We start from the raw sequence: 23,711 nt of genomic DNA, 5'->3' as shown, positions 1-23,711 counted from the left end.
CCACGAAACCAAATCATCGGCCAACGTGGCCAGGTCTGCCATGTTCTTGTCCACAAAATCCAGCGTGTAAATATGGATTATCCAAATATTTTATGTTTTAGAAAATAAATAATTATTATAATTTCCGAATTTTCGAATATATTTTACCAATTTTAATTGAATTCATTTTAAATATGTTGCATTATGAAAATAGCGAAAATTTTATTAAAATTAAATTGAAATATTATGATTTAGACGATTTTTTATTCCATTATATAAAAAATGGTTTAATATATATTATATATATATATATATGTATGTATGTATGTATGTATGTATGTATGTATGTATGTATGTATATAAATAACTTAAAATGAATATAAATAAAAAAAAAATTTAATTACAACTTTAATAGATTCATAAACTAAATTCTATTTTCTATTATTAAATTAAAAAATGTTGAATTTATTATAAGAGTGTAGCCTCTTCCTAGTAGATGCGTTTTAAAATCATGAGGTTGATAATGATATGTAACGAGCCAAAACGAACAATATTTCCGAGCGGTGAGCTTGAATTGTTACATATAGTATCAAAGTTAGACACCGAGCAATGTGCCAATGAGAGGCTGATAATGATACGTAACAGGCCAAAACGAATAGTATTTGCTAGCGGTGGGTTTTATCTGTTACATATGGTATTAGAGCTAGACACCGAGCAATGTGCGAGTGAGGACACTGGGTTTCCAAGAGAGGTGAATTGTGAGATTCCATATCGATTGGAGAGGGGGGAAAAACACAGTTGTGTTTTAAAACCGGGAGGCTGACGACTATACGCAACAGGCCAAAGCGAACAAAATTTGTTAGCTGTGGGCTTGGGCTGTTACATGTGGTATCAGAGCCAAACATCGGGCAATGTGCCAGTAAGGACTCTAGTCCCCAAGGGAGATGAATTATGAGATCTCACATCGGTTAGAGAGGGGAACGAAGCATCCTTATAAGGGTGTGGAAACCTCTCCCTAATAAATGTAATTTAGAATCGTGAGGCTGACGGGTATACGTAACAGACCAAAGCGAACAAAATTTGTTAGCTGTAGGCTTGGGCTGTTACATATGGTATTAGATCCAGACATCGGGCGATGTATCAATAAGAACTCTAGTCCCCAAGAGAGGTGAATTATGAGATCCCACATCGGTTGGAGAGGGGAACGAAGCACCTTTATAAGGGGTGTGGAAACTTCTCTCTAGTAAACGTATTTTAGAATCGTGAGGCTTACGGGTCTACGTAACGGACCAAGGTGGACAATATTTGGTAGCGGTGACTAAATTTATTATTTTATACTTAATATTAAAAATAAGAAATTTAAATAAATATGGACGCAAAATTGAGAATGGTACATTCTATAATGTCACATTCAAAACCTAATAAAAGGTATTTGAAAAAGAGAGTTGAAAACGTGTTGGGGAAATCGAAAACCGACACGTGTCAGTAATGGCAATGCGTTTCCTTATAATTCAAAATTTTATTTATGCGAAAAAAATAGGGAAACAAAATAATAATTAAATAAAATTCGACGAAGAAACGGATTCGAAATTCTTGTTCTAGCTGGGAATTTTGTTCTCCCTATAAAGCGCCAATTTCCCCTCCAGCTGATGTGCCGGCGGGAAGGGATTTTCCGGCAGTTCCGGCAGTTCCGGCAGTTGATCGTTCTATTCGAATCGCGCCTGCAGAATTCAAGATTCCGCTTGTGAATCTTATCCCACTCTGTTCTTTGTTGAACTGGATTATTATTTCCTGCGGGTGATTTAGAGAGGATTTTGTTGCGTTTCAGTAGAAATGGAGGTCATGGCGACCGTGCAGGATCTGATCGAGGAAGCTAAACTTCGAACGGTTTGGTGGGCTCTGTGTACTTTCGTGATTTCGTACTTTTTGACCCGTAAGAATTCTCTATTCTATCGCGTTCTATTGCTCTAGCTCTGCATAATTCGGCTACCTTTTGGAAATTCACTGCACTGTTAAGTTTGGAGCGAGTTTGATGGTGTTGTCGATTCTTTTATAGTTTCTTATAGATTGGTAGCTGAGAGTATTGTCACTTGAGAAGGTGAATGAAGCAAAATTGGGCAGTGATGGCTCTCTCCTCTTTGATTGAATTGAAGTTTCTGAATAGGGAAACAAATAAAATTATGAATCATTGAGCTTTCCTTTTCTGTCCCATCAATCAACCGCCATGCTTTTTGTAGTTTAATTTTGATGCAGCTTTTCTTTCCTAATGCAGATACTAGTAAGTCAATGTGGATGAATGTACCCCTAGCAATTCTATTAGTTTGTGCACTACGTATTCTGTTCAACGAGGTAGAGTTCCATAGAAAGGTCCGACCTGTTCAGCGACAGACGTACTTATCGCATCTGGAGAAGAAACAATTATCTGTAAACGACTCCTCCCTTTCTTCAGTTCTTCATCCACCAAGATGGAAAAGGAAAATCAATTCTCCTACTGTGGAGGCTGCAATGAAGGATTTCATAGATAAAATACTGAAGGATTTTGTGGTTGACTTGTGGTATTCAGAAATAACCCCAGATAAAGAGTTTCCTGAGCAGATACACATGTTAATCATGGATGCCCTTGGTGAGATAGCGGTTAGGGTGAAAGAGATAAATCTTGTTGACTTGCTCACGAGGTAGCTTATTTTTTGTATGGTGGGAACTGGTTAGAAATTTTGTTCTACCATTAGGTTGTTTTGTTGTGTAATTAAGGAGTTTGAAACTGTTGCAGGGATGTTGTTGTTTTAGTAGGTGATCACTTGGACCTTTTTAGAAGAAACCAAGCTTCGATCGGTGTTGATGTTATGGAAATGCTGTCTTCTGAGGAGAGAGACGAAAGGTTGAAGCACCATCTTATGGCTTCTAAGGAGCTTCATCCAGCATTGGTGTCTCCCGAGAGTGAGTACAAGGTGTGAGTGGAGTGTTCTGTGAAGATAGGTCTTGTTCTTCGTGTGGAGTCTTGCACTTTGCTAATTGCTATTCTACTGCAGGTCCTTCAACGGCTCATGAGTGGAGTGTTGACTTCAGTACTGAGACCAAGAGAAACTCAAAGCCCTGTTGTCCGATCCATTGCTCGTGAACTTTTAACATGCTTGGTGGTGCAACCTCTTATGAATTTTGCAAGTCCTGGGTATGTTTTTTAGTTGCTTATGCTACAATTCGACCCTTTACTTTCGTTTTCTTTATGAAAAATAACGGTGAAAAACGTTGCTTTCATTTGGAAGGGAAAGTATTCGTTTGGTCACTCATTCTAATAATATCTATGACTTGTGTTTTTACCTTTTTCTTAATAATTAGGAGATGGGTGGTTGGTATTAAAAAAAATAGCTCAAAAACCACCTCTCTAGTTGGGACGCTGTGTATAGGTCTAGCTGCATCTACAAGATATCGAAAACACTGAAAACTCTAAATAAAAAATAAGAAGTGTCACCAAAATATGGCCTTGCATACTTCTTTTACCTGTATATGTTTTCTTTTGAAGATAATTAGTAGTAAAACATTATGAGAGAATGGTTTGCACTAAGATGTTCTTGTACGTTGAGAGTCTTTGGGGCGGTTTTTGAAAATAGTTTATTAGTACTAATTCTTCAAATATATATATATATATATATATATATGTATGTATTTTAATTATTTTTCATTAAGAACAAATAAAAAAAAAAAAAAATTCAGTTCCATGTTTATATTTACGTTTTCCATATGTTAACAAAAAAATGTAATTCAATTTAATACAAAAGAAGAACAACTGTTTTCTGTTGTTTGGAGTCATTTTTCCGTTTTCTTTCTATTTCTATTGAAATGGTTTGTCTTGTCAAATATGTTTGTGTGTGTGTGTTCTTTGTGAAAAACTTGGGGAGAGGTCATTAGGCATTCATGTCAAGTCATAAATGATCTAGTAGTCCAACGAATTTAGAAGTGGCTTCAACTTTTTTTATTTTTACCTTTTCTTCTTTCTTTGCCATCAGGTGCATAAATGAGTTGATCGAATGTATTGTCCTTGCCACTAAAGCTGAGAATGACTCTGTGATAGGTGGTCAACAACCAACTTATTCTGCAGATAATGACAGAGACCATTCTTCTACTGCTGGATTCATACACGATGACTATTTGGACAAAAGTAAATGCTCATCTTTAACGCCTGGGAATGCTTCAGAGCTTGCTAAAATTGACAATCAGCAAGAAAGATCCTCAGATTACATGTTCCAGGACGAGCCTTTGCAACTCAGGCTTGGTGATTGGGGCCGTACATTGGATGCAGCAACCCAAAGGAGAACGGAAGTTCTTATGCCCGAAAATCTGGAAAACATGTGGACTAAAGGACGACACTACAAAAAGAAAGAAAATAAGATCATTAAAGGAGGAGATTTTGAGCCTATGGCTACTACGAAGGATTCTGGTTCAAGTAGCATGCAGCCTGCAACAACGAGGGATGAAATGTTGACTGGCAAGCATCATTCCTCTATTGGGCCAGAAGAAAAGGCAATAGCTGGGAGAACGCCCACAAGACATTCTGATCTCCTTTTGACCTCCAAATCAGGTGATGAGAACAAAATCAGTTTTCAGTTTTCTCAGGATCTTCAGAAGGATTCATCTGTCGACAAGAAGTTCATTGCTGATGAATTAAAGGATGTTGATAATCTTACTCCTGCTAGTAGAACTAAAAATCAACTCAAGAGATCCAATAGTACTTCTGCTTTGAAAACCGAATTTAGTGTAGAAAACACTTCTACAGAAGGTGGAACATCTATTATATCAGATTTCTATGGTCCCAATTTTGGCAAGCACGGTGAAGAGCCCCTTTCTAAGAGTGTCTCGGATACGGTGGTCCAAAACGAGGGACTACTTGTTCCTAAACTTAGGAGTCGGGTGAGTGGGTTCATTCTTTTGTTTTTGTGGATAATCTATCGACTAATAAATGTTTTACCAATTTAGTTCGAGTGCTGTTGCAGGTAATGGGTGCGTACTTTGAGAAGCTTGGTTCAAAATCTTTTGCTGTATACTCAATAGCTGTTACAGATGCAAATAACAGAACTTGGTTTGTCAAGAGAAGGTCTCTTCCTGATATTCCTTAATAAGTAAAGCCAATGTAACTGAACTTTTCAAAGATGTCCAAAACCTTTAGTGGTTTTTTTTAGATTCTTTGACTTGCAAGCGTCTCATATATTTTGTGCTTTCGCATTTCCTTTTGAAATTGAATGATCTTTAGTGCCTTAGGATTTGAGAAAATTCCTCAAGCATTTTAATTAAACAGGTCTATAGTCACATTCATGCTCTTATTTTTACTTTTATCTTTCCAGATACCGAAATTTTGAGCGACTACATCGGCATCTTAAAGATATTCCTAACTATACACTGCACCTGCCTCCCAAACGAATATTTTCATCAAGCACAGAAGATTCTTTTGTTCACCAACGTTGCATTCAACTAGACAAATATTTGCAGGTATCTATGGATTTTCCAACTTCCGTGCATGCAATTATTGTTGTTCATCAATGTAGCTTTTCATGATTTATTTATCCTGAATACTTTACTGTGCTATCTTTTACCCAGGAGCTATTATCAATTGCAAATGTTGCTGAGCAGCATGAAGTATGGGACTTTTTAAGTGTTTCCTCAAAGGTAATCGGGCCTTTTAATTATATTATTTCTAACCCCACATGGTCCTGGACTTCATTTTATTAACGAGGTCTAGCATGTGTGCTATTAATTTTAAAATCCAGATTAGACGAAAGTCGATGAGTTCAACCAGATTTCTACTACAATATCATATTATATTGTCATTAACTTCATAATCTTATCTATTTGGTTATTGTCTATTTTAATATTTTAAAATATTCCATAAACATATTATAATTTTATGGACTTATTATCTTAGAGGGACGTCCAGATTTCAAGGATGATCAACTTTTTTATTATATTCATTACATTTGCATAAGGAAATGATATTGCAAACCTAATTGGCACTGATACATCAATGATCTTTTTTTTCCCAGAACTATTCTTTTGGAAAATCTCCCTCAGTTATGAGAACACTAGCAGGTGAGTGTTTGTTCGTATTGTTCTTTGTGGGAAAGCCCTTTGCATATTGGTTGCAACAGTTTTATTGTTGATTATCTTCGTACTTTTGCTCTTCCTACGCAAGTTATTAGGCTTAATTACTTGCATTTTTTAGCCTCTGTTACTGATTGGTGGAATACGTGACCCTTTTTAGTAGAATATAAATTTTTTGCTTTTTCAATGAATAATTCCCATTCTTCTTTTGAGGGATTATTGGTCATTAAGTAGAACTACAATGAATAACTAAGTTCCTATTCTTATTAAAAATGCAGTCTCTCACGAAGATGGATTCATCTGCGTGCATATGCATTCTAATAATTTAAAATAATTGATGATTCCTGCAGAGACACATCATTTGTTGGGACTAAAATTTAGGTTCTAATTCCTATTCCTTCACGAGTATTTAGAGTGTATGTAAGAGACCTTGAAAATTGACTCTCCAATCTATAAAAGTCGGAAGAAAAATATTAAACATAAATTATTCAAAGTGTTCCCATGGCAGCATAAAGTTGTGCCCTTCAACCTAGTCTGCCTTCTCCTCTTCCCATCTATCTGATGATCTGCCCCTTTTTTCTAAAAAAAGAAAATCAGTATTTTGCCTAAATACCTCTTTTTCCTTTTTTTTTTTTTTTTGAGTCTTTAAATGGAAAAATGACAGCCATTATGTATCTATGCAGTGGTATGTTTTGGTTTAATTAAATGTTAAGAGCCACAATTATTTGCTATTATTGATGATTTCAATCCATAATCACAGTCAATGTGGATGATGCTGTGGATGACATTGTACGCCAGTTTAAAGGGGTTTCAGATGGTTTCATGCGTAAAGTTGTTGGTTCAACCTCACCTTCTGAAGAAGCTTGTTTGTCATCAAATTATGATCGGAAGTTTTCATTTAATTCAGCAGACTTACGCAAACAAGTTTCTGCACAATATAACTTAGAAATAGCTAGTAACATTTCTGACGAGGAAAGTGAGAGAACTGAAAGTCAAAATCGTGAAAAAGTTAGTGGATGGCATTCAGACAATGAATTAAACTCCAAGAGCTTTCCCCCTCGTGTAATCAAACGCGGTGAAGAGTCAAAGAAATTAGTTGTTGACAAGAAAAATGACATAGAATTAAGGTCTGGGGCAAGCCAGGGAGGATGTTCACAAATTTCATATCATATGGAAGATCCAGAAGGAATGCCACCAGAGGTAATGCTGCTTCATACAACATACTGTTTCCTACTTCATGCATTTCAACTGTCAGATATCTTGCATACCATTTTTTGTTACTTATCTTTAAACTTGCATTTTATCTACTTGGTAGTTTATGGCATAACCAATATGAAAGGGACACCTTCTTACAAAATTATCCTTTCTGGTTTTTAATGGTGCTTTCTACTTGCTTATATCATTTTGTTTCTCTAATAAGAACTTGACAAAAATGTTATTGCTACTCATTGGGGGCAGGCAAAGGACCAGGTGGATGAAAACAAAACATATATTTTACATAATTTATATGCTTTTAGTCATGGATGATTTAATTGTTGTATGACTGGAGATTTAAAAGCTTGATGAATATTATTTTAATGATCCAGTGATTTGTATCAAATATTTTTTTTCAAATCCAGACCATATGCGAGTTGAAATGGAGTTTGAGATTGGCTTTAGGTGCTTTAAACTGTTGATGGAAGTTGAATGAGTGTGCTCCATTGTCTGTACTCGAGTTTAAATGGTGGTTTTTACTAACAAAGACTCACCAGTTTCCTGGAATGTAGTACGTATGGATCTGTTAACATACTCTTATTGCATAAGAAATTCTAGTTGTAAACTTTCCATCAGAGTGCTTGACGAGCATTTTGGGAGAGAATTCTTTCCAACCACGAGCTTTCCTGGAGGATATCAGCAATACCTGTAGGAGAACAGTGAGCCAAACCCAAATCCTTAGAAAATTGATTGAACTACTGTAGGCAAACGACACAGAAGAAATAGGTGATTGATCTTCTTGACTTCTGAAAATATTTCCTCTCCAACTAAATTTGGCCACCACCTCATTCAAATTGTGGAACACAATGTTTACTAGACTTAACTGAAAATAAACTTGAATTCTCAAGTGTCCACCTCTTTGCACCCATCTTTTCACTCGAAGTCATACTAATTCATTTCCTCGTGATGGATCTGGTAGACTGCAAGAATTTTTTAGACATTCCTTTCAAAGAACTGTACTGTTATTGTGATTTATCAACTGGTGTGCACAATGTAAAAATAACCTAAAAGTTATTCTGATTGGGAAGAAAAAAATGACGAGTTATTTCATCCTTCTGACATGCAACTGATGTTTGATTCAAGCATTTAGCTCTGGTTATTTATAACTTATTGGTTGTTTCAACGTTTATACATCTGCAGTGGACTCCACCTAATGTCAGTGTACCTATTCTAAATCTGGTTGACAAGATATTTCAGCTCAACAGGAGAGGCTGGCTAAGGTTCCATTCTTTTCACTTCTACATATTCTTTCAATGCCATTGACTATGATATATTGTTTCCATGAGTACGCGACTTAATTATTCATGGCCTCTGTATTTTCTGCTCGGCTATCGGTTGTTTCTTATCTGGGCCCAAGTTGCTTCTCACCCCCCATATTTTCTGCATAATTGTTGGTGGCTGCTTTATATGTAGATCCGTTCTCCCCAGATGCTCTGCTTAAAGAAATTGTATATCTAGAGTTTGTATTTTTATTTCTCTATTTCTAACTCTATGCAGTTGCATAGCATTTTGCATGGATGAAATTTTATCCGAGGGTTGAGAACCTAGATTATAACCGACAGCTTCAATTTTTTTTTTGTTATATTTATATTTTAAATTGCTTTGATGCAGGAGGCAGGTCCTTTGGATATCAAAACAAATATTACAGTTAATTATGGAAGATGCTATTGATGACTGGATTGTTAGGCAAATACACTGGCTTCGGAGAGAGGACATTGTTGCTCAGGGTATTCGCTGGGTCCAAAATGTAAGTATCTAAACTATTAAGGATTTTGATTCTGTGTAGTGTTCAAATTCACTGAAAAGCTGAGTATCTTAGGTTCACTTGAAACTGAAGATTGACAGAATTAGTAATTATGGTTTTTTCCCTCTCCCCTGGCATGGGGCGTTCAAGAGTCCCGACTCTTGATGTCTATGGCAGGAACCAAACAGACCCAAAATGTATTGCAATATAAAAAGTAAGGAACATACAAGATAAACAAGTAATTTGAAGTATTTGCAATGTAACGGCCCAAGCCCACCGCTAGCAAATATTGTTCTCTTTGGGCTTTCCTTTTTGGGTTTTCCCTCAAAGTTTTTAAAACGCATCTGCTTGGGAGAGGTTTCCACACCCTTAAAAAGAATGATTCGTTCTCCTCCTCAACCAATGTGGGATCTGACAATCCACCCCCATTCGGGGTGCAACATCATCGCTGACACTTGTTCCTCTCTCCAATCAATGTGAGATCTCACAATCCACCCCCCTTCGGGGCCCAACATTCTCATTGGCACACTGTTCGATGTCCACCTCCCTTTGGGGCTCAGTGTCCTTGTTGGTACACCGCCCGGTGTCTGGCTCTGATATCATTTGTAACAGCCCAAGCCCACCGCTAGCAAATATTGTTCTCTTTGGGCTTTCCCTTTCAGGCTTCCCCTCAAGGTTTTTAAAACGCGTCTGCTAGGGAGAGGTTTCCACACCCTTACAAAGAATGCTTCGTTCTCCTCCCAATTGATGTGGGATCTCACAATCCACCTCCTTCGAGGCCCAGTTTGCTCGCTAGCACTCGTTCCTCTCTCCAATCGATATGGAATCTCACATGCACCCTCCACTCTTGAGATCTCTCCCAATCCCTTATTCACGAACCAAACTAAAGCCTATCTTCTCCCTCTATTTATAACCAAATACCCCAACAATATTAATATACCCTCGTATTATTCCTATCAGCCTATTCGGTCGAAGAATTGCTTTAGTTGCTTCTAGAGAATTTGTCATGAAATGGTTCTGATTAGCTCGATTGCTTTTACGCTAAAGAATTATTAGTAACTGTTGCAGACAAAGCTATGCTACCATAGTGCAAGAAATTTTGGTGGGGTATTTTTATAAGACCATGAAAATAAATACGTTAGATAAACCCTTCTGATTGTTTTTGTTTCAAGTTAATTCATACATAGAGACAAGAAACAAAATTCTCTCAATCATGTTAAAAGCTCACAGATACGCATGCCTTTAATGTTCTTATGCAGAACAATTAAGTTAGAATACTTTGCATTGGCTTGATTATCATCATTTTCATTTCTCATATTTCATTCTATCCTGAGTGTCTTTTCTTTTTTTTAAATGATTGGACATACATCTGATTTTTTTTATCAGAAGTGATACTGTGAGAAATTATAGCGGTAACAATAATCATCCTAATTTTTCATTTAACCAATGAAAATGTTATTTTACCCTATAAAGAACAAATGATATAATAAGGGAAAGAAAATTCATTCTACCATTGCTCTTTCAGGTTCTATGGCCCAATGGAATATTCTTCATACATTTGAGGAATGCTCATAGTGAAGGCGATGATTCTCAATCTACTTCTAGCCAAACTGATGGAAGTAAGATCCCTAAGCCTGGATCTTTCGAGCTGCAGCTTGAGGCTGCTCGCCGAGCTAGTGATGTCAAGAAAATGCTTTTTGGTGAGTAATGCTTTCTTTCTGTAACATGAAAAAAAGCGTGCATCTGAAGTGTTTACATTGAAATGTTGGATTATTCTTTTCTATACGTTCTAAACTATTCATAAAGGTGCCTCGTATTTTCTTGCTTCTCGTGCTCTTCTTCTTCGAATATTTAACCTCATTGTTTGCTCGGATTTTTCGATGGTGCCCCTTGCATTTTATGGACATGCATACTTCGTTAATATTCTTGTTCCAGATTAAATGATCTTATTAACATTTCGCTCGTAAAATATCATAATCTTGCTGTTGTTTGTTTTTATCATATTCATGAATTTAGAATCGTCTAAATCGAGTTTGTCTCACTTGCTCTTTACAAACGAGAAGCAAGAAAATTGACAATCTAACTACCATTACTATCTTTTTAGATGGGGCTCCAACACCATTGGTAAGCTTGATAGGGCACACGCAATACAAAAGATGCGCAAAAGATATCTATTACTTCACTCAGGTGGGTTAGCATCAATATCTTTACACTTATCTTTCAATTGACAAACTGAGTAAAATTTTGTGAATCTGCAGTCTACCATCTGTGTAAAGCAACTTGGGTATGGATTACTCGAACTATTACTCGTATCAGTTTTCCCTGAGCTACGGGATTTAGTAATGGAGATTCACGATAAGCCGCCACACGTCTCGGAACCAGTTTAGCGAGCAAACAGAGTACTCTGCAACCTCTAATCCAGGTTGTGACTGCTTCTTCTTCCTCCAATCCCCAGCCCAGAATCTCAGGTTTTGTTTTTCTTAATTTAGCATTCAGGTTCCCTCAGTTTTGATGGTTGATAGAAGTCTTTTAAGTGATGAACACAATCAAGGAGTTTTGTGGATTGCTGGAAATTCCTTTGTGAATAGAAAGGGTTCTGCTTGTCCTTTTTTTGTCTTAAACTTTGTATAGTATTTTAGTTTTAGGATGTCTATAGAATTAGTGGTACAGCAGGTGGTGAACAATTTTTTTGTTTTTTTGTTTTTTGTTTTTTTTTTTTTTATGGTAATTTATGATCCTTTCCTCTTGCTTTTTTTATAAGTGATTGATATTGAAGATTACATTATTCCATTCCATTTGTTTATATTCATTTCTATGAGATTTGAATTTTTAGGGTTTTTTTTTCTCTGTGTAGCCAAACTATATAGTAAAAAGTTATCGTTAGTCTTTCAAAAGTTACAATATTATCTTTGACGAGATTAAACTGGTAGTGGTTGTTGGAAGATGAAAGTCCCACGTCTGCCAATTTAGGGAATGATCCTGAGTTTATAATAAAAAATATTTCCTTCATTGATGGAGAAGTTCAAAGCAAAGACATGAGAGCTTATGCTCAAAGTGGATAATATCATACCATTGTGGAGAGTCGTGTTTGTCCAACAGCGGCCACATTTTCAGACCGGACAAAGATGTTCTATACTTTTTTATTCTAAAATTTCGGTTAGAAACAGAATTTTCCATTAACAATTTTTATTTTTATTTTATGAAATTTAGGTTGATTTCTTCCTAGTTTTATACTATATTTTTCATCTTTATTAGATAAATATTTGAATTCTTATATTTTCTTAGCTTTAAAAATTTAGTGAAGATAAAATAACGTTTCTAAATTTAATTAAAACGAAAAGTAACTATTTTAAACAAATTCATATGGTTAATAAAAATGTTCTTAACTTTTTTTTTTCCTTTGAAATAGAAAATATTTTAAATATAGTTCAAAATTCATCCATTGAAATTAGATTGACCTAATGATATCCGAGTTTCAAATGTCGAGGTCTCAATTTTATAAAAATATGAAAATATCGATTCGATCCAGGTCAATGAACGTATGGGATGAAAATATCGATGGAAATTAGACGCTTTCGGATCAAACAAATTAAAGCTTATGTTTATAGTATCCCCTACACTAATGTAATATCATACAAGATTGAAGAAATGAAGCCTTTTCGTTGGCTAATATTCAAAGGTTTCAAAAATCATTGGCATTTCTAATCTGTTTATGAACCACTCATACGCCTCTTACCTTATCCATATCTCTCTCATCATCTTCTTCTTCTTCTTCAATATCTCTCACCCAAATTCCCCCAATTTCTCTTCCACACAGCTTTCGATCCCTTCTGTTCTTTCCCCAAATCCCTTTTTCCCATCTGGGTTTTCACTTAATTTCACTCTTCCTCTTCTTTCAGGCATCAATCAATGGCGGCTACACCCTCCGCTACCCTCTCGCCGCCCATATCCACCGCCGCCCCCATCGCCGCCGGCTCTAGGCGGCAGAGGAACACCAATGTCCATTACATCACTGGCCTCAACTCCTTTAGTGGCTTGAAAGCTCACAACAATATCACCTCCTTGGGCCTTCCCGTTTGTGCCGATCAGTCATTTGCTAGCATTGTGAGTTCTTTGAAATACCCATCAAAGGGAAAAGGCAAAAACGGTGGTGGGGCTCTCTCTTCTACCTGTAATGCCGCCGGTGAGATTTTCAGGATCGCCGCCATTATCAATGGGCTTGTTCTTGTTGGAGTGGCGGTGGGGTTTGTTCTTCTCAGGATTGAGGCATCTGTGGAGGAGGCTGAGTGAGTGAGAAGGTGCTATAATGTTAATGGTGATATTGTTGAATCATCGGAATCTGTAAGTTAATCTGTTACTTTTACTACTTATAACTCAATTGTTTCTATCAGTCAAAACTATTGACAACATTCATTTGGCCTCTTACACTTTCTCCCTTGCTTTCTGCTTTCAAAAGAATGGCAATGTAGTATGTTGTTCATCTGCTTTGATTGTTCTGCAACACGAAAATGCATATTCTTCTAAATTCTTGTAAGATCAACTAGTTTTAGGGCATGGTAGATTAGATTGCATGTTTAAAACCATTCAAGCTCGATATGATTGACCTTGTGGAGTGATTCGAGTCTCAAACAAGTGTTCTTCCCTTAAGATATTTGATCAACAAGGTGATCTGGATTTTACTTTCCCTTGGAGTGATTTTTTATCATCAGGGTTGAGTGTTCTTACCTTTTGTTAGCTAAAGACTAAGTTTCTTTGCGATTCTATGTAATTTAGGTTGCATGTTTAGAATCATTCAAGCTTGACATGATCGAACTTGCTTGTGGAGGGATCCGAGTCTCAACCAAATGTTCTTGTCTTGAGATATTTGATCAATAAAGTGATCTGGATTTTACTTTCGGAGTGATTTCTTATCATCAGGGCTGAGTGTTCTTACCTGTCATTAGCTAAAGACTAAGTTTCTTTGCAATTCTACGTAGTATTTAGAATCATTCAAACTTGACATGATCGAGCTTGCTTGTCGAAGGATTGGAGTCTCAACCAAATATTCTTGTCTTGAGATATTTGATCGATAAGGTGATCTAAATTTTGCTTTCCCTTCGAGTGATTTCTTATCATTAGGGTTAAATGTTCTTACCTTTCCTTAGCAAAGGTCTAAGTTTCTTTGCAATTCTATATAGTTTAGATTGCATGTCTAGAATCATTCAAGCTTGAGTTGATCGAGCTTGCTTGTGGAGTGATTGAGTCTCAACCAAATATTCTTGCCTTGAAATATTCGATCAACAAGGTAATCCGAATCTTAATTTCCTTATAGTGATTCCTTATCATGTTACGTGGGAGGTAGTAGTTAAGCTAGTCGAGTTGGGTGGCCTAGCCATAGGGAGCTTCAATTTACGTAATGAAGCTCTTCTAGCAAAATGGTTGCGACCCACGATCCCTCTAGAGGGTTTTCTTCACGTTCTTTCTTTTGTATGTTCTTTGTCCGTCTCCCACCCCAAATCACCTCTTCTTTCATCTAGGAGGTTAAAATCCATTTACATGGGAGAGTCAACACTATGAACCGTGTTCAAATACGTTCTTCGTGTTGTGTCGTATCAGCAGCGGTGTGTTCTTTGTAGGAATCATGCAGAGAATCAGTAAAAAAAAGTTCTTTCATACCATAAATGCTAGAATATCGAACAGTAAAAGAGATGAAAAGTAGGGCCTTAAAGGGAAGGATTTTTTCTTCGGAATCGGGTTTCGATAACGCTCGCATCTGCAGGATTGGATCAGTTCTTCATGTGTGATTCTTACTGAATCGGGTTCATCCCGGAAATCAGCTTCAGTAGCAAGTTTCAGTCTGCAAAACATACAATAAAGTTCTAGATGTATTTATTCTGATTCTTGGTTTTAACATCGGCGATATCACAGCCTTTTTAGTCTTTATAGGATATTGTCTCGACCGTTTTGACCAATTGATTCACCTCATTCATGACCATTCTCGACATCTTTCACGCTTCTCAAAGCTGCTCGTAGTCCGATAGCTGGATCTTTGGGGTGCAAGTATCAGATTTTGTACATTTGAGGCTTATAAATCCAGTAAATATGAGAATCCCTGCTAGTATCCAACTGAATTGCAGGTTAGCGAGCGCTCGTGCCCTCATATCAGCTTCCTTGGAGGCACAAATCACTGCTCCGAGCATTTCGTCTTTACCGTTCTCCACGATCCTCATGCTGCAGCCCTTAGGAACCAAGTTTGGAACCCATAGCATGAACCCCATGTTCATGAACCAACACCCTTGCAAAACAACCAATAACGAAAGAACAATGGCTGCTGGAAAGCAGGTAGGACAACAAGCAGCTACTATTACCGACACGAGCGATGCAAACACAATGAGCTGCAAGAGCCAATGGTAATGGCCTTCAATGCCATTGTGATCAGCCGAGTGGAAATGGAGCAAGAACAGTTCTTGACTGAACACACATGCTGCAAAGACACCCTCGACCCCAGACAAGAACAGTTCTTGACTGAACACACATGCTGCAAAGACACCCTCGACCCCAGACAATAAGTTCGACGAATGATTCAGCTCATTGTAGAGGGCAAACCCCGAAAATACGGCAAGGTGCAGGAACATCGTTGCATGCTCCAAGTTGATGACATTGAAAGACAAATGAATGAAAGGGTAGTCCCAAAATTGTCCGAAAATTCCAATGACCGAAAAAGAGAACACGAGAATGAGCTCTAAGTACTTGAGATTGGAATGGGGCCGATCGAGAGGGTACCAAAATCTTACTTTAAAGTTCGAACCGCATCCAAGATTGTAGGCTTTGATTGTATTCAGAGTATGCCAAAGGCCAAGAAGAGTGAATACAAAACCAGAAGCTATATGAGGTACAAATTGCCCCATTGAAACCTCTGTTTTCAAAATCTATAGCCAAATTCATCGAAAAGCCAGAGCAATCTTATAGATACAACCTAATAATGCATGATGGTCATTCACGCAAGTGCTTGGTGCATAATGTATGTGCTTCCACTACAAAAGTTATTGCCAAAAGTTGATAAAGGAGCTTCAAAAATTGGATGGGTGATGGATCAGTTCAATTCTTAGATGCAAAATGTAGAAAATGAACTAAAACAATGGTTAATCTTACCTTGGGTTAAAACCCGGGTTCGTTCCCAAGCGACCACCTACCTATATTTAGTATTCCACGAGTTTTTGACAATAAAATGTAACAAGGTCAGATGATGGTCTTGAGAGATTACTTCAAATACGTGCAAGCTTGTAATAGCTCAAGCCCACTGCTAACCGATATTGTCCGCTTTATCCCGTTACGTATCGTCGTCAACCTCACGGTTTTAAAACACGTATGCTAGGGAGAGGTTTCCACACCCTTATAAGGAATGTTTCGCTCTCCTCTCCAACCGATATGGGATCTCACAATCCACCTCCTTGAGGGCCCAACATCTTCGCTGGCACACTAGCTCTGATACCATTTGTAACAGCCTAAGCCTAAGCCCATCACTAGCAAATATTGTTCAATTTAGCTCGTTACTCATTACCATCAGCCTCACGATTTTAAAACGTATCTACTAAAGAGAGGTTTCCACACCCTTATAACGAATGCTTCGTTCTCCTCTCCAACCAATGTGGGATCTCACAAACCTAATCCAAACGCTCACAAATATCCAAACAATAAGAAAAAGAAGAAGAATGTGAACTCGTAGTATTAGATGGACATATGTCATCCGTCCAAAACGAGCCTAAATGGTTATAAATGGAGTTACAATAAAAGCTCCAGAAACCACCAAAGAAGGAAAAAAGTTAAAAATTAAGTGAGACATAATGGGTAGCACCCATTAGTCCACGTTCAACGAAAGCTTAGAAATGTAAATAAGAATCATATTTAAAAGTACTTACATGATTGATGTGGCTCACATTTTAAGCATTAGAGTACTCAAAAGTTGCGAGTTTAGTGGGCAAACCAATGAAAATAGTGGTAGCGAAAGCAAGCAATAAACGAAGCAGATTGTATAAATGGTAAAGATTTAGTGCATGCCTTCCTAGATGCTTATTGGCTCTATATATAAAGAAAGTAGACATCAAAAGGCCAAGTGGGGGAAAACTTTTGTTTCAGACTAACAGGAAAAACCGTGAAAGGATCGGCCTAGAATGACCCACCATTGAATGCCCATTTCGAATCTGTAATAAAGCCTTTCGTAATCTTATCTCATCCCTTCCTTTATTGTTCTAATTCGACCGATGATATAGTAAAAGATGAGACGTCCTGCTCACTCGAACCAAGATGAGCCACAATTGTAATGATCCATGTCTCTAACTTTTGATAACTATAGGGGAAGAAAGACTGACGGTCTCGTCTTTGAATTATAGTAGAGACTGCACCGTCGATGGGAAAGAGATAAGGGTAGATAGTTTCCCTTTGGATTCTGCTCGAGGTTTTAGCCTTAGCTGAGGATGAGAGGTATCAAAGGAACAACTGACATTGAATGTCTAATTGTAACCGCCCAAGTCCACCGCTAGCAGATATTGTCCTTTGGGCTTTTCCTTCTTGGCTTCTCCTCAAGGTTCGAGAGGTTTCTACACCCTTATAAGAAATGTTTCATTCCTCTCTCCAACCAATGTGGGGATCTCACAATCCACCCCCCTTAGGGGTCCAGCGTCCTCACTGGCACTACCATTTGTAACAGCCAAGTTCACTGCTAGCAGATATTATCCTCTTTGAGTTTTCCCTTCTAGGCTTCCCCTCAAGGTTTTAAAACATGTCGGCTAGCTAGGGAGAGGTTTCTACACCCTTATAAGGAATGTTTCGTTCCTCTCTCCAACCAATATAGAATCTCACATTGATTCTACTTCAAGGCTCGTCTTTTTACCATTTGAACATCGTATCTTATAGTGCTTCGAAATCCATAGAAGCTCGAGAAACTTGTCCTTGTACACCAAGTTGTTCAAGGGGACAATACTATGTGAAACATATAGGAATTTCATCTTGTTCAAGAGGGCATGAGCAGAAACTTCAGTAAATGAGAGCAACTCTTTTGGCTACTAATAATGAACAGATTCTTCAGTTTTACAATCAACTGATATCTATGTCTCAGCTAAGTATGTCAGAGACTCTTGCAATATATAACTCAAAACAACATTCTAAACATGAAGGTTTACATGCAGGTGATCTATGAAAATCTCTACCAAATAAATACTCTTATGTGTTCTAAGTTTCAACAGGACTATTAACTTTAGTAATACCTTCAATCAATGAGAAATAAGTGCTATCATCAGGTGTTATACCTTTACTTACCATTTCTTTGAGAAGCTCTTCAGCATGATGACCTTCTTGGTTCTTAAATAACCCTTGTATAAGGGCGTTATAAGTTAGAAGAGTAGGATTGAATCCTTTATCGAGCATCTCATCCCGTACCCTGAAAGCATCCTTTACGTCGCCTCGTCGACTATAACCACTTATCAGTGTATTGAAGCTAACATGGTCGGGCTTAATTCCTCTTCTCTTCATCTCATCGAAAAGTTCACGGGCTTCTTCGACTTTTCCTTCCCTACAACGTCCTTGCATTATTGTATTGAAAGTCACTTCATCGGGACGAACCTTCGTCCTATCCATATCTTTCAGAAGCTCAAATGCACGCTCCACATTACCGTTCGAGCAATGACCATCTATCAAAGCATTAAACATTATGACATCGGGCAACATACCTTTACTTGTGATCTTTTTAAACAAATCATCTGCCTCCTTCATTCTATTCTTTTTGCTCAAAACATGAATTAGTGATGTGTATGTCACTTTCGTTGGCCGAATGCCACTCGCCAACATTTCGTCGTGCAGACGAAATGCTTTCTTTGCATTTCCACATCTACAATACCCATTGATCAAGATATTATACGTAATAGCATCGGGAGCAATACCTTTCTCGTGAATTTCCTTGATCATACCTTCAGCTTCATCATATTTTTGCTCCATAAACAATGCATGAATCAACAAGTTATACGTTGATACAGTCGGCATTATGCCCTTCTTCATCATTTCATCCTTATAACCAAAGGCCATATCCAAATTACCCTTATTGCAAAATCCATCAATCAAAGTATTATAAGTTACAGCACTAGGAAGTAACCCATTTTGTACCATTTCTTCAAAAATCTTCGACGCTTCTTCAAGTCGTCCTTGCTTGCACATCCCGCTGATTAGAGATCCATATGTGTAAGAATCAGGTCGAATATTTTTCCTTTTCATAATACTCAAAATAGCATCAGCCCCTTCAACTCTCCCTCTCGAACAATATCCATGAACAATTGTATTATACGTAACAACATTCGGTTTAACCCCTAAGCATTCCATATGCTCAATAAAATCCTTAGCCTTCTTCAACTTCCCCTCCTTGCATAGAACATTGATCATTATGTTAAATGTATAAACGCTAGATTTTATCCTCAATCTAAACATCTCAGCATACAAAACCCAAGCTGTTTCAGTTCTATTCAACCTAAGAAACAAACTCAGCAAATCATTGCAGGTCTCAATCTTGGGTGCAACACCATTTTCCTTCATCATGTAAAAACACTCAAAAGCTTCATCTGCCCTATTCAATTCGCAACAGGACTTAATCAAGTAATCAAAAACAATACTGCTTTTAACACCCAATCGATCACGAGAAGCCGCTAACAATTCAAAAATCTCCTTAACTGAATTAGTGCCACACCCAACAGCTTGTTTTAGAAGCTGTAAAGTGGGTTTGGGAGATGGAAGACGAGCAACAATGACAATGGCAAGGCAATGGGTTTGAGAATCAAGTAATCCATGTTGTAAATGGTTTAACAATTCGAGAACAATTTGTGGAGAATCGTGAAGATTTTGAAGGGTTTCGGAAATAAGCGACGGAGTCAGAGTGGATTCAACCTGTTTGATGAAATGCCACTGAGAGGACCGGGCGAATTTCTCGAGAGAATTCTGGGTTAGAGTCGAATTGGCTTTTGTGGTTGAATTGGGAGATGGAAATTGAGAATCTGGTGGTGTTTTATGGGGAGAAATCGAAGAGAAAAGTGCGAAGGATTGGGAATTAGTGGTTGCTTGGAAATTCAACGAAGAAAGCTTCAGAATTTTGTAACGATTCATAGTCGAAGGAAAATGGAGAGAAATTTACCTGAGCTAAGAGCGTCTTCTTCAGTAGTTTATTGGCTGAGACTGAGAGGAACAAACTGGAATAAGGTGGAAGCTTTCCTGCTCGTTTTCTCGACGAAGACAACGAGATATGGCTATGGAAGCTTTCTTTCCAGAAATAGTGTATTTATAGTAAATATTTATAGGTTTGTTCAATATTTTCAAAAAATATATTTTTTTAAAAAAGAATAGGGTAATCTTATTTATTTAGCCCACTAAAAAAAATATAAAAACTCATAAGATACTCAATTTAAAAAAAAAAAATATATTTAGTGCACTATAAAAATATAAAAATTAATTTTTTTTTAAAAAAATAGAGTAATCATTTTATTTAGTTCGTTCCAAAAGAATAAATATATTTTATCATATTTCAATTTGACAGATGATATTCGAGAAAATATATATTTTGATATTAATGTTTCTTAAATGATCAAGTAGAGACATCGTATCCAATTTTATCATAAGCCTATTAGGAATCATAGAATCAATAACATTAAGTCTTATTTGAAAAGGCTCATTATATAATCAATAACAATAAATCCTATTTGAAGAGGTCCAGAACTTGGTGGATTTAATTAACCAAGAGGCAGAAGCTGAAATTCACCTCGGCCATCAATAGGTTTAGTTAGAGTATTTATAATACAACCTAAATAAGTCTCGCTTACGAGTATCTAAGCAATCAAGAACTACAGATAGAAATTCAAATTTATTATCACATAATTTTAAAAAAAAAAAATTAAAGAAAAACATATTCTTCAAGAGTTGAAAGAAAAGGCTGTTTTTCAGCTCAAAATCATTCTGTTTTTGCAGCATTCATAATACTGTTCTTCAATCTTCAGGAAGGAAAGTAAATGCATACACCTTGAAAGAGAAACCTATCCAAGAAGGGGTTTTTGTTGTCTCTCCCATTATCCTCCTCAGAATTCTCTGAATGTTCTTGATGATGACTTCATACACTTTGATCAATCCATAATTCAATCTAATAAACAAGTCATTGTCCTGAAATTTCCATACACAAAGTAGAAGAACTAAAAATGAGGAACAGCAAAAGATTTAGATCATTACAGCTTTTCATCCATTCTATGTCTGAAAGTTCGACCAAGGAAATCACCACTCATTAACATTAGATTGTGCACAGATCAAGAATCTATAAATTACTTTTTCAAGGAACAAAAATAGTACTTTGATGCGTTTTTTCGCCTGCAGCTCTACTTTCCTCTGTTTGCTAGATCGATTCCGAGGGGTGGGGAAGAAAACAACAGAAAAAGAAGAAACTATAATGGCGACGAACGTCTCCGAATTAACAATGGATGACAAAATTTCATCTGCAACAAGTGTAGCTGTCGTGGTTACACCGTGATTCACATTCGAGTACTCTGCAAAAAGTAGCATCCATATAAAGCTAAGAGAATATAATTTCTGTGTTGAAGAAGAAACTAAAGACATTAGAAGACCATTCCAACTATGAATTGATGGATTTTAGAGCATCTCTCTGCTACAAAATTAGAGACTTGTACTGATGACATATTTATGGTCACAAACTAAACACAAACACAAAAGACCCAGAGGACTAGATATATTCTTAAAAGTGGTCTAGATTGAAACAGAGCTACTTCCTCCATTTTTCGATCTTGAAGTCGGAGAAGTTGAGTGAAAAAAGACAAACCTATAAATACAATATATCTTTTTGCTTAGGAAACAAGCATAAGAAACGGTATATGAACAATGACCAAAAAGACTTCCTTAGATGGTCACCGGTTGACGAACAAAAACACGCACAATTAAGTATAACTCTTAGGAAAATATACATTTTCAGGAAATCATCTCTAAACATTGCTCCATTTGATAAGTAAAAAGAAGGGTCATGTGAAACAACCCAGAAAACAGAGGTAATAAATTCAAATTACTAAAAGGAAAAACATTCGAAGAACTGCCAGAGCTTCCCAATTTTAACGATTCCAGGCAGTGTGTACAAAGGGCAGGTTGTAGTGATAGCGCTACACTTTCCATATATGATCATGACTTCAGAAAATTGATACGGCAGACAACACAACAGAACACAACACAAAGAACATAGTCGCAGGTTGTCCACTGAAGCTAAGGTCTCTCCGGAGTAATGAACTGATCATAGCTATTGAACTAAGCCATATAACTAGCCAATTGAAATCGTCCTCCTAGGGGAGTAGCAAAACATATTCTCTTTTCTCAATCCCGAAATCGACGTCTACTCTGATCACATTTGGTTACAAACTAATTACTGAGCTTCTGGGATAAGATATCTTATTGTGTGCGTTTTAGATTCATCCAGAGCTACTTCCTCCATCTTTCTACCTTCTAGTTAGAGAAGTTAAATCGAGAAAATGATGAGGCCTTCAATACAGTGTACCAAAAATGACCAAAATGATGTCCTTACATGGTTAATCTTTAAGACTAGACGAGCGAAACACAAACACAATAGCATAATGCTTTCAGAAGAAGTATTCATTTTCACAAATTTATCTCTGAACAATTTTACCGCAGGGAAAAGGAGACAAAGCAATTAGAAATTTTCTCACGCTATATAACTAAACAAATGAAATCATCCTCCAAAAGGCTGGAGAGGAAGCATCATATCCTAAAATTCAAAAGGCATATCAGAATATAAACGTATAAACAAGGTAACCTAAAACGATTGCATCAAAACATACCGGCGACAATAAACAAGTCTGAAGTTTCAATCGGTTAATTACCTGAATTCTCAAGCGACAACGATAGGCTGTTGTTTGGAGGGCTCAAGTCCTTTGTTATTCTTCTGATCAGAGTCTCCAAGAAAATCTTCCATGTTGTAGATAACTGTGATGTAAAGAGAACAGCTAGGGCACCGAGCAATCTCTTCACCGAGCTTAAGATCCTCCTTCGTAATCTGGAACAAGTCGCCGCAAGGGCATGGGTACGTGAAGGCCTGCAGTTCCTCATTCCACTCCATGTCTTCAATCTCCACGTCGTCGTACGACATCGTTGCTCCGGCGGATTCGGCCGATTTGAGGGCGACGGCGAGTCTTCAACCGCCGAGTTCGGAGGAAGACGAAGAGGATTGAGGAAGGGCGAGGGCTTTGGGTTTGTTTGGACTCTGAATATCGGAAGACCGCGTCCAATTTAGGCTGTAATCGTAACCCGCGTTAAGTTTATTCTTTTTTTTTTTCTAATTAAAAAAATTATAAAATTTAATTAGTTTAATTAAATGTTATAATTATTCTGGAAGGAGTTCGATATCTCTCATACAGATGAACGATACATTCTTTATAAAGGTGTGAAAACCTCTCATAAGTAACACGTTTTAAAGCGTTGAAGGGAAGCACACAAGGGAAAGTCCAAAGAAGACAATATCAGCTCGTGATGGGCTTGGGCTCTTACAAATTATATCAGGGTCAAGCACCAAACGGTGTGCCAATGAAGACTCTGACCTCCAAGGGGGTGGATTGTGAGATCTCATATCAGT

General features: G+C 37.2%; 5 protein-coding genes and 1 long non-coding RNA gene across 6 annotated transcripts; 3 read left to right on the top strand and 3 right to left on the bottom strand.

Moving 5' to 3' along the window:
- Positions 1 to 1,530: 1,530 nt before the first annotated feature.
- Positions 1,531 to 11,814, top strand: LOC111455412. Its single transcript, XM_023097078.1, has 15 exons — positions 1,531 to 1,912; positions 2,252 to 2,654; positions 2,750 to 2,927; positions 3,009 to 3,148; positions 3,984 to 4,884; positions 4,968 to 5,068; positions 5,316 to 5,460; positions 5,569 to 5,637; positions 6,012 to 6,057; positions 6,830 to 7,269; positions 8,464 to 8,543; positions 8,935 to 9,070; positions 10,593 to 10,767; positions 11,172 to 11,254; positions 11,326 to 11,814. Exons 1-15 carry the CDS (start codon positions 1,813 to 1,815, stop codon positions 11,452 to 11,454), a joined length of 3,126 nt encoding a protein of 1,041 aa, XP_022952846.1. The 5' UTR covers positions 1,531 to 1,812; the 3' UTR covers positions 11,455 to 11,814.
- A 945-nt stretch (positions 11,815 to 12,759) lies between these two features.
- LOC111455503 lies at positions 12,760 to 13,546 on the top strand. Its single transcript, XM_023097221.1, has one exon. The coding sequence runs from the start codon at positions 12,977 to 12,979 to the stop codon at positions 13,355 to 13,357; it is 381 nt and encodes a 126-aa protein (XP_022952989.1). The 5' UTR covers positions 12,760 to 12,976; the 3' UTR covers positions 13,358 to 13,546.
- Positions 13,547 to 13,710: 164 nt separating this feature from the next.
- On the top strand, positions 13,711 to 20,333 carry LOC111455504. Its single transcript, XR_002712603.1, has 3 exons — positions 13,711 to 13,731; positions 14,263 to 14,404; positions 20,323 to 20,333. It is a non-coding gene; the product is annotated as an uncharacterized LOC111455504 (long non-coding RNA).
- On the bottom strand, positions 14,695 to 15,996 carry LOC111455498 (transmembrane protein 45B-like). Its single transcript, XM_023097216.1, has one exon. It carries the CDS (start codon positions 15,952 to 15,954, stop codon positions 15,064 to 15,066), a length of 891 nt encoding a protein of 296 aa, XP_022952984.1. The 5' UTR covers positions 15,955 to 15,996; the 3' UTR covers positions 14,695 to 15,063.
- LOC111455489 (pentatricopeptide repeat-containing protein At2g15630, mitochondrial) lies at positions 18,079 to 20,327 on the bottom strand. The gene has a single exon (XM_023097207.1). The coding sequence runs from the start codon at positions 20,186 to 20,188 to the stop codon at positions 18,275 to 18,277; it is 1,914 nt and encodes a 637-aa protein (XP_022952975.1). The 5' UTR covers positions 20,189 to 20,327; the 3' UTR covers positions 18,079 to 18,274.
- A 935-nt stretch (positions 20,334 to 21,268) lies between the features above and the next one.
- On the bottom strand, positions 21,269 to 23,373 carry LOC111455502. The gene is made up of 2 exons (XM_023097220.1): positions 22,963 to 23,373; positions 21,269 to 21,609 (listed from the first exon to the last, which is right to left on the bottom strand). Exons 1-2 carry the CDS (start codon positions 23,186 to 23,188, stop codon positions 21,341 to 21,343), a joined length of 495 nt encoding a protein of 164 aa, XP_022952988.1. The 5' UTR covers positions 23,189 to 23,373; the 3' UTR covers positions 21,269 to 21,340.
- Positions 23,374 to 23,711: the final 338 nt, after the last annotated feature.

The sequence above is a fragment of the Cucurbita moschata genome, unplaced genomic scaffold, assembly GCF_002738365.1.
Source record: "Cucurbita moschata cultivar Rifu unplaced genomic scaffold, Cmos_1.0 Cmo_Scf00017, whole genome shotgun sequence".
NCBI lineage: Eukaryota > Viridiplantae > Streptophyta > Magnoliopsida > Cucurbitales > Cucurbitaceae > Cucurbita > Cucurbita moschata.
Note: the sequence above shows the minus strand (reverse complement) of the source record. Positions and strands in the feature narration are given on the sequence as shown.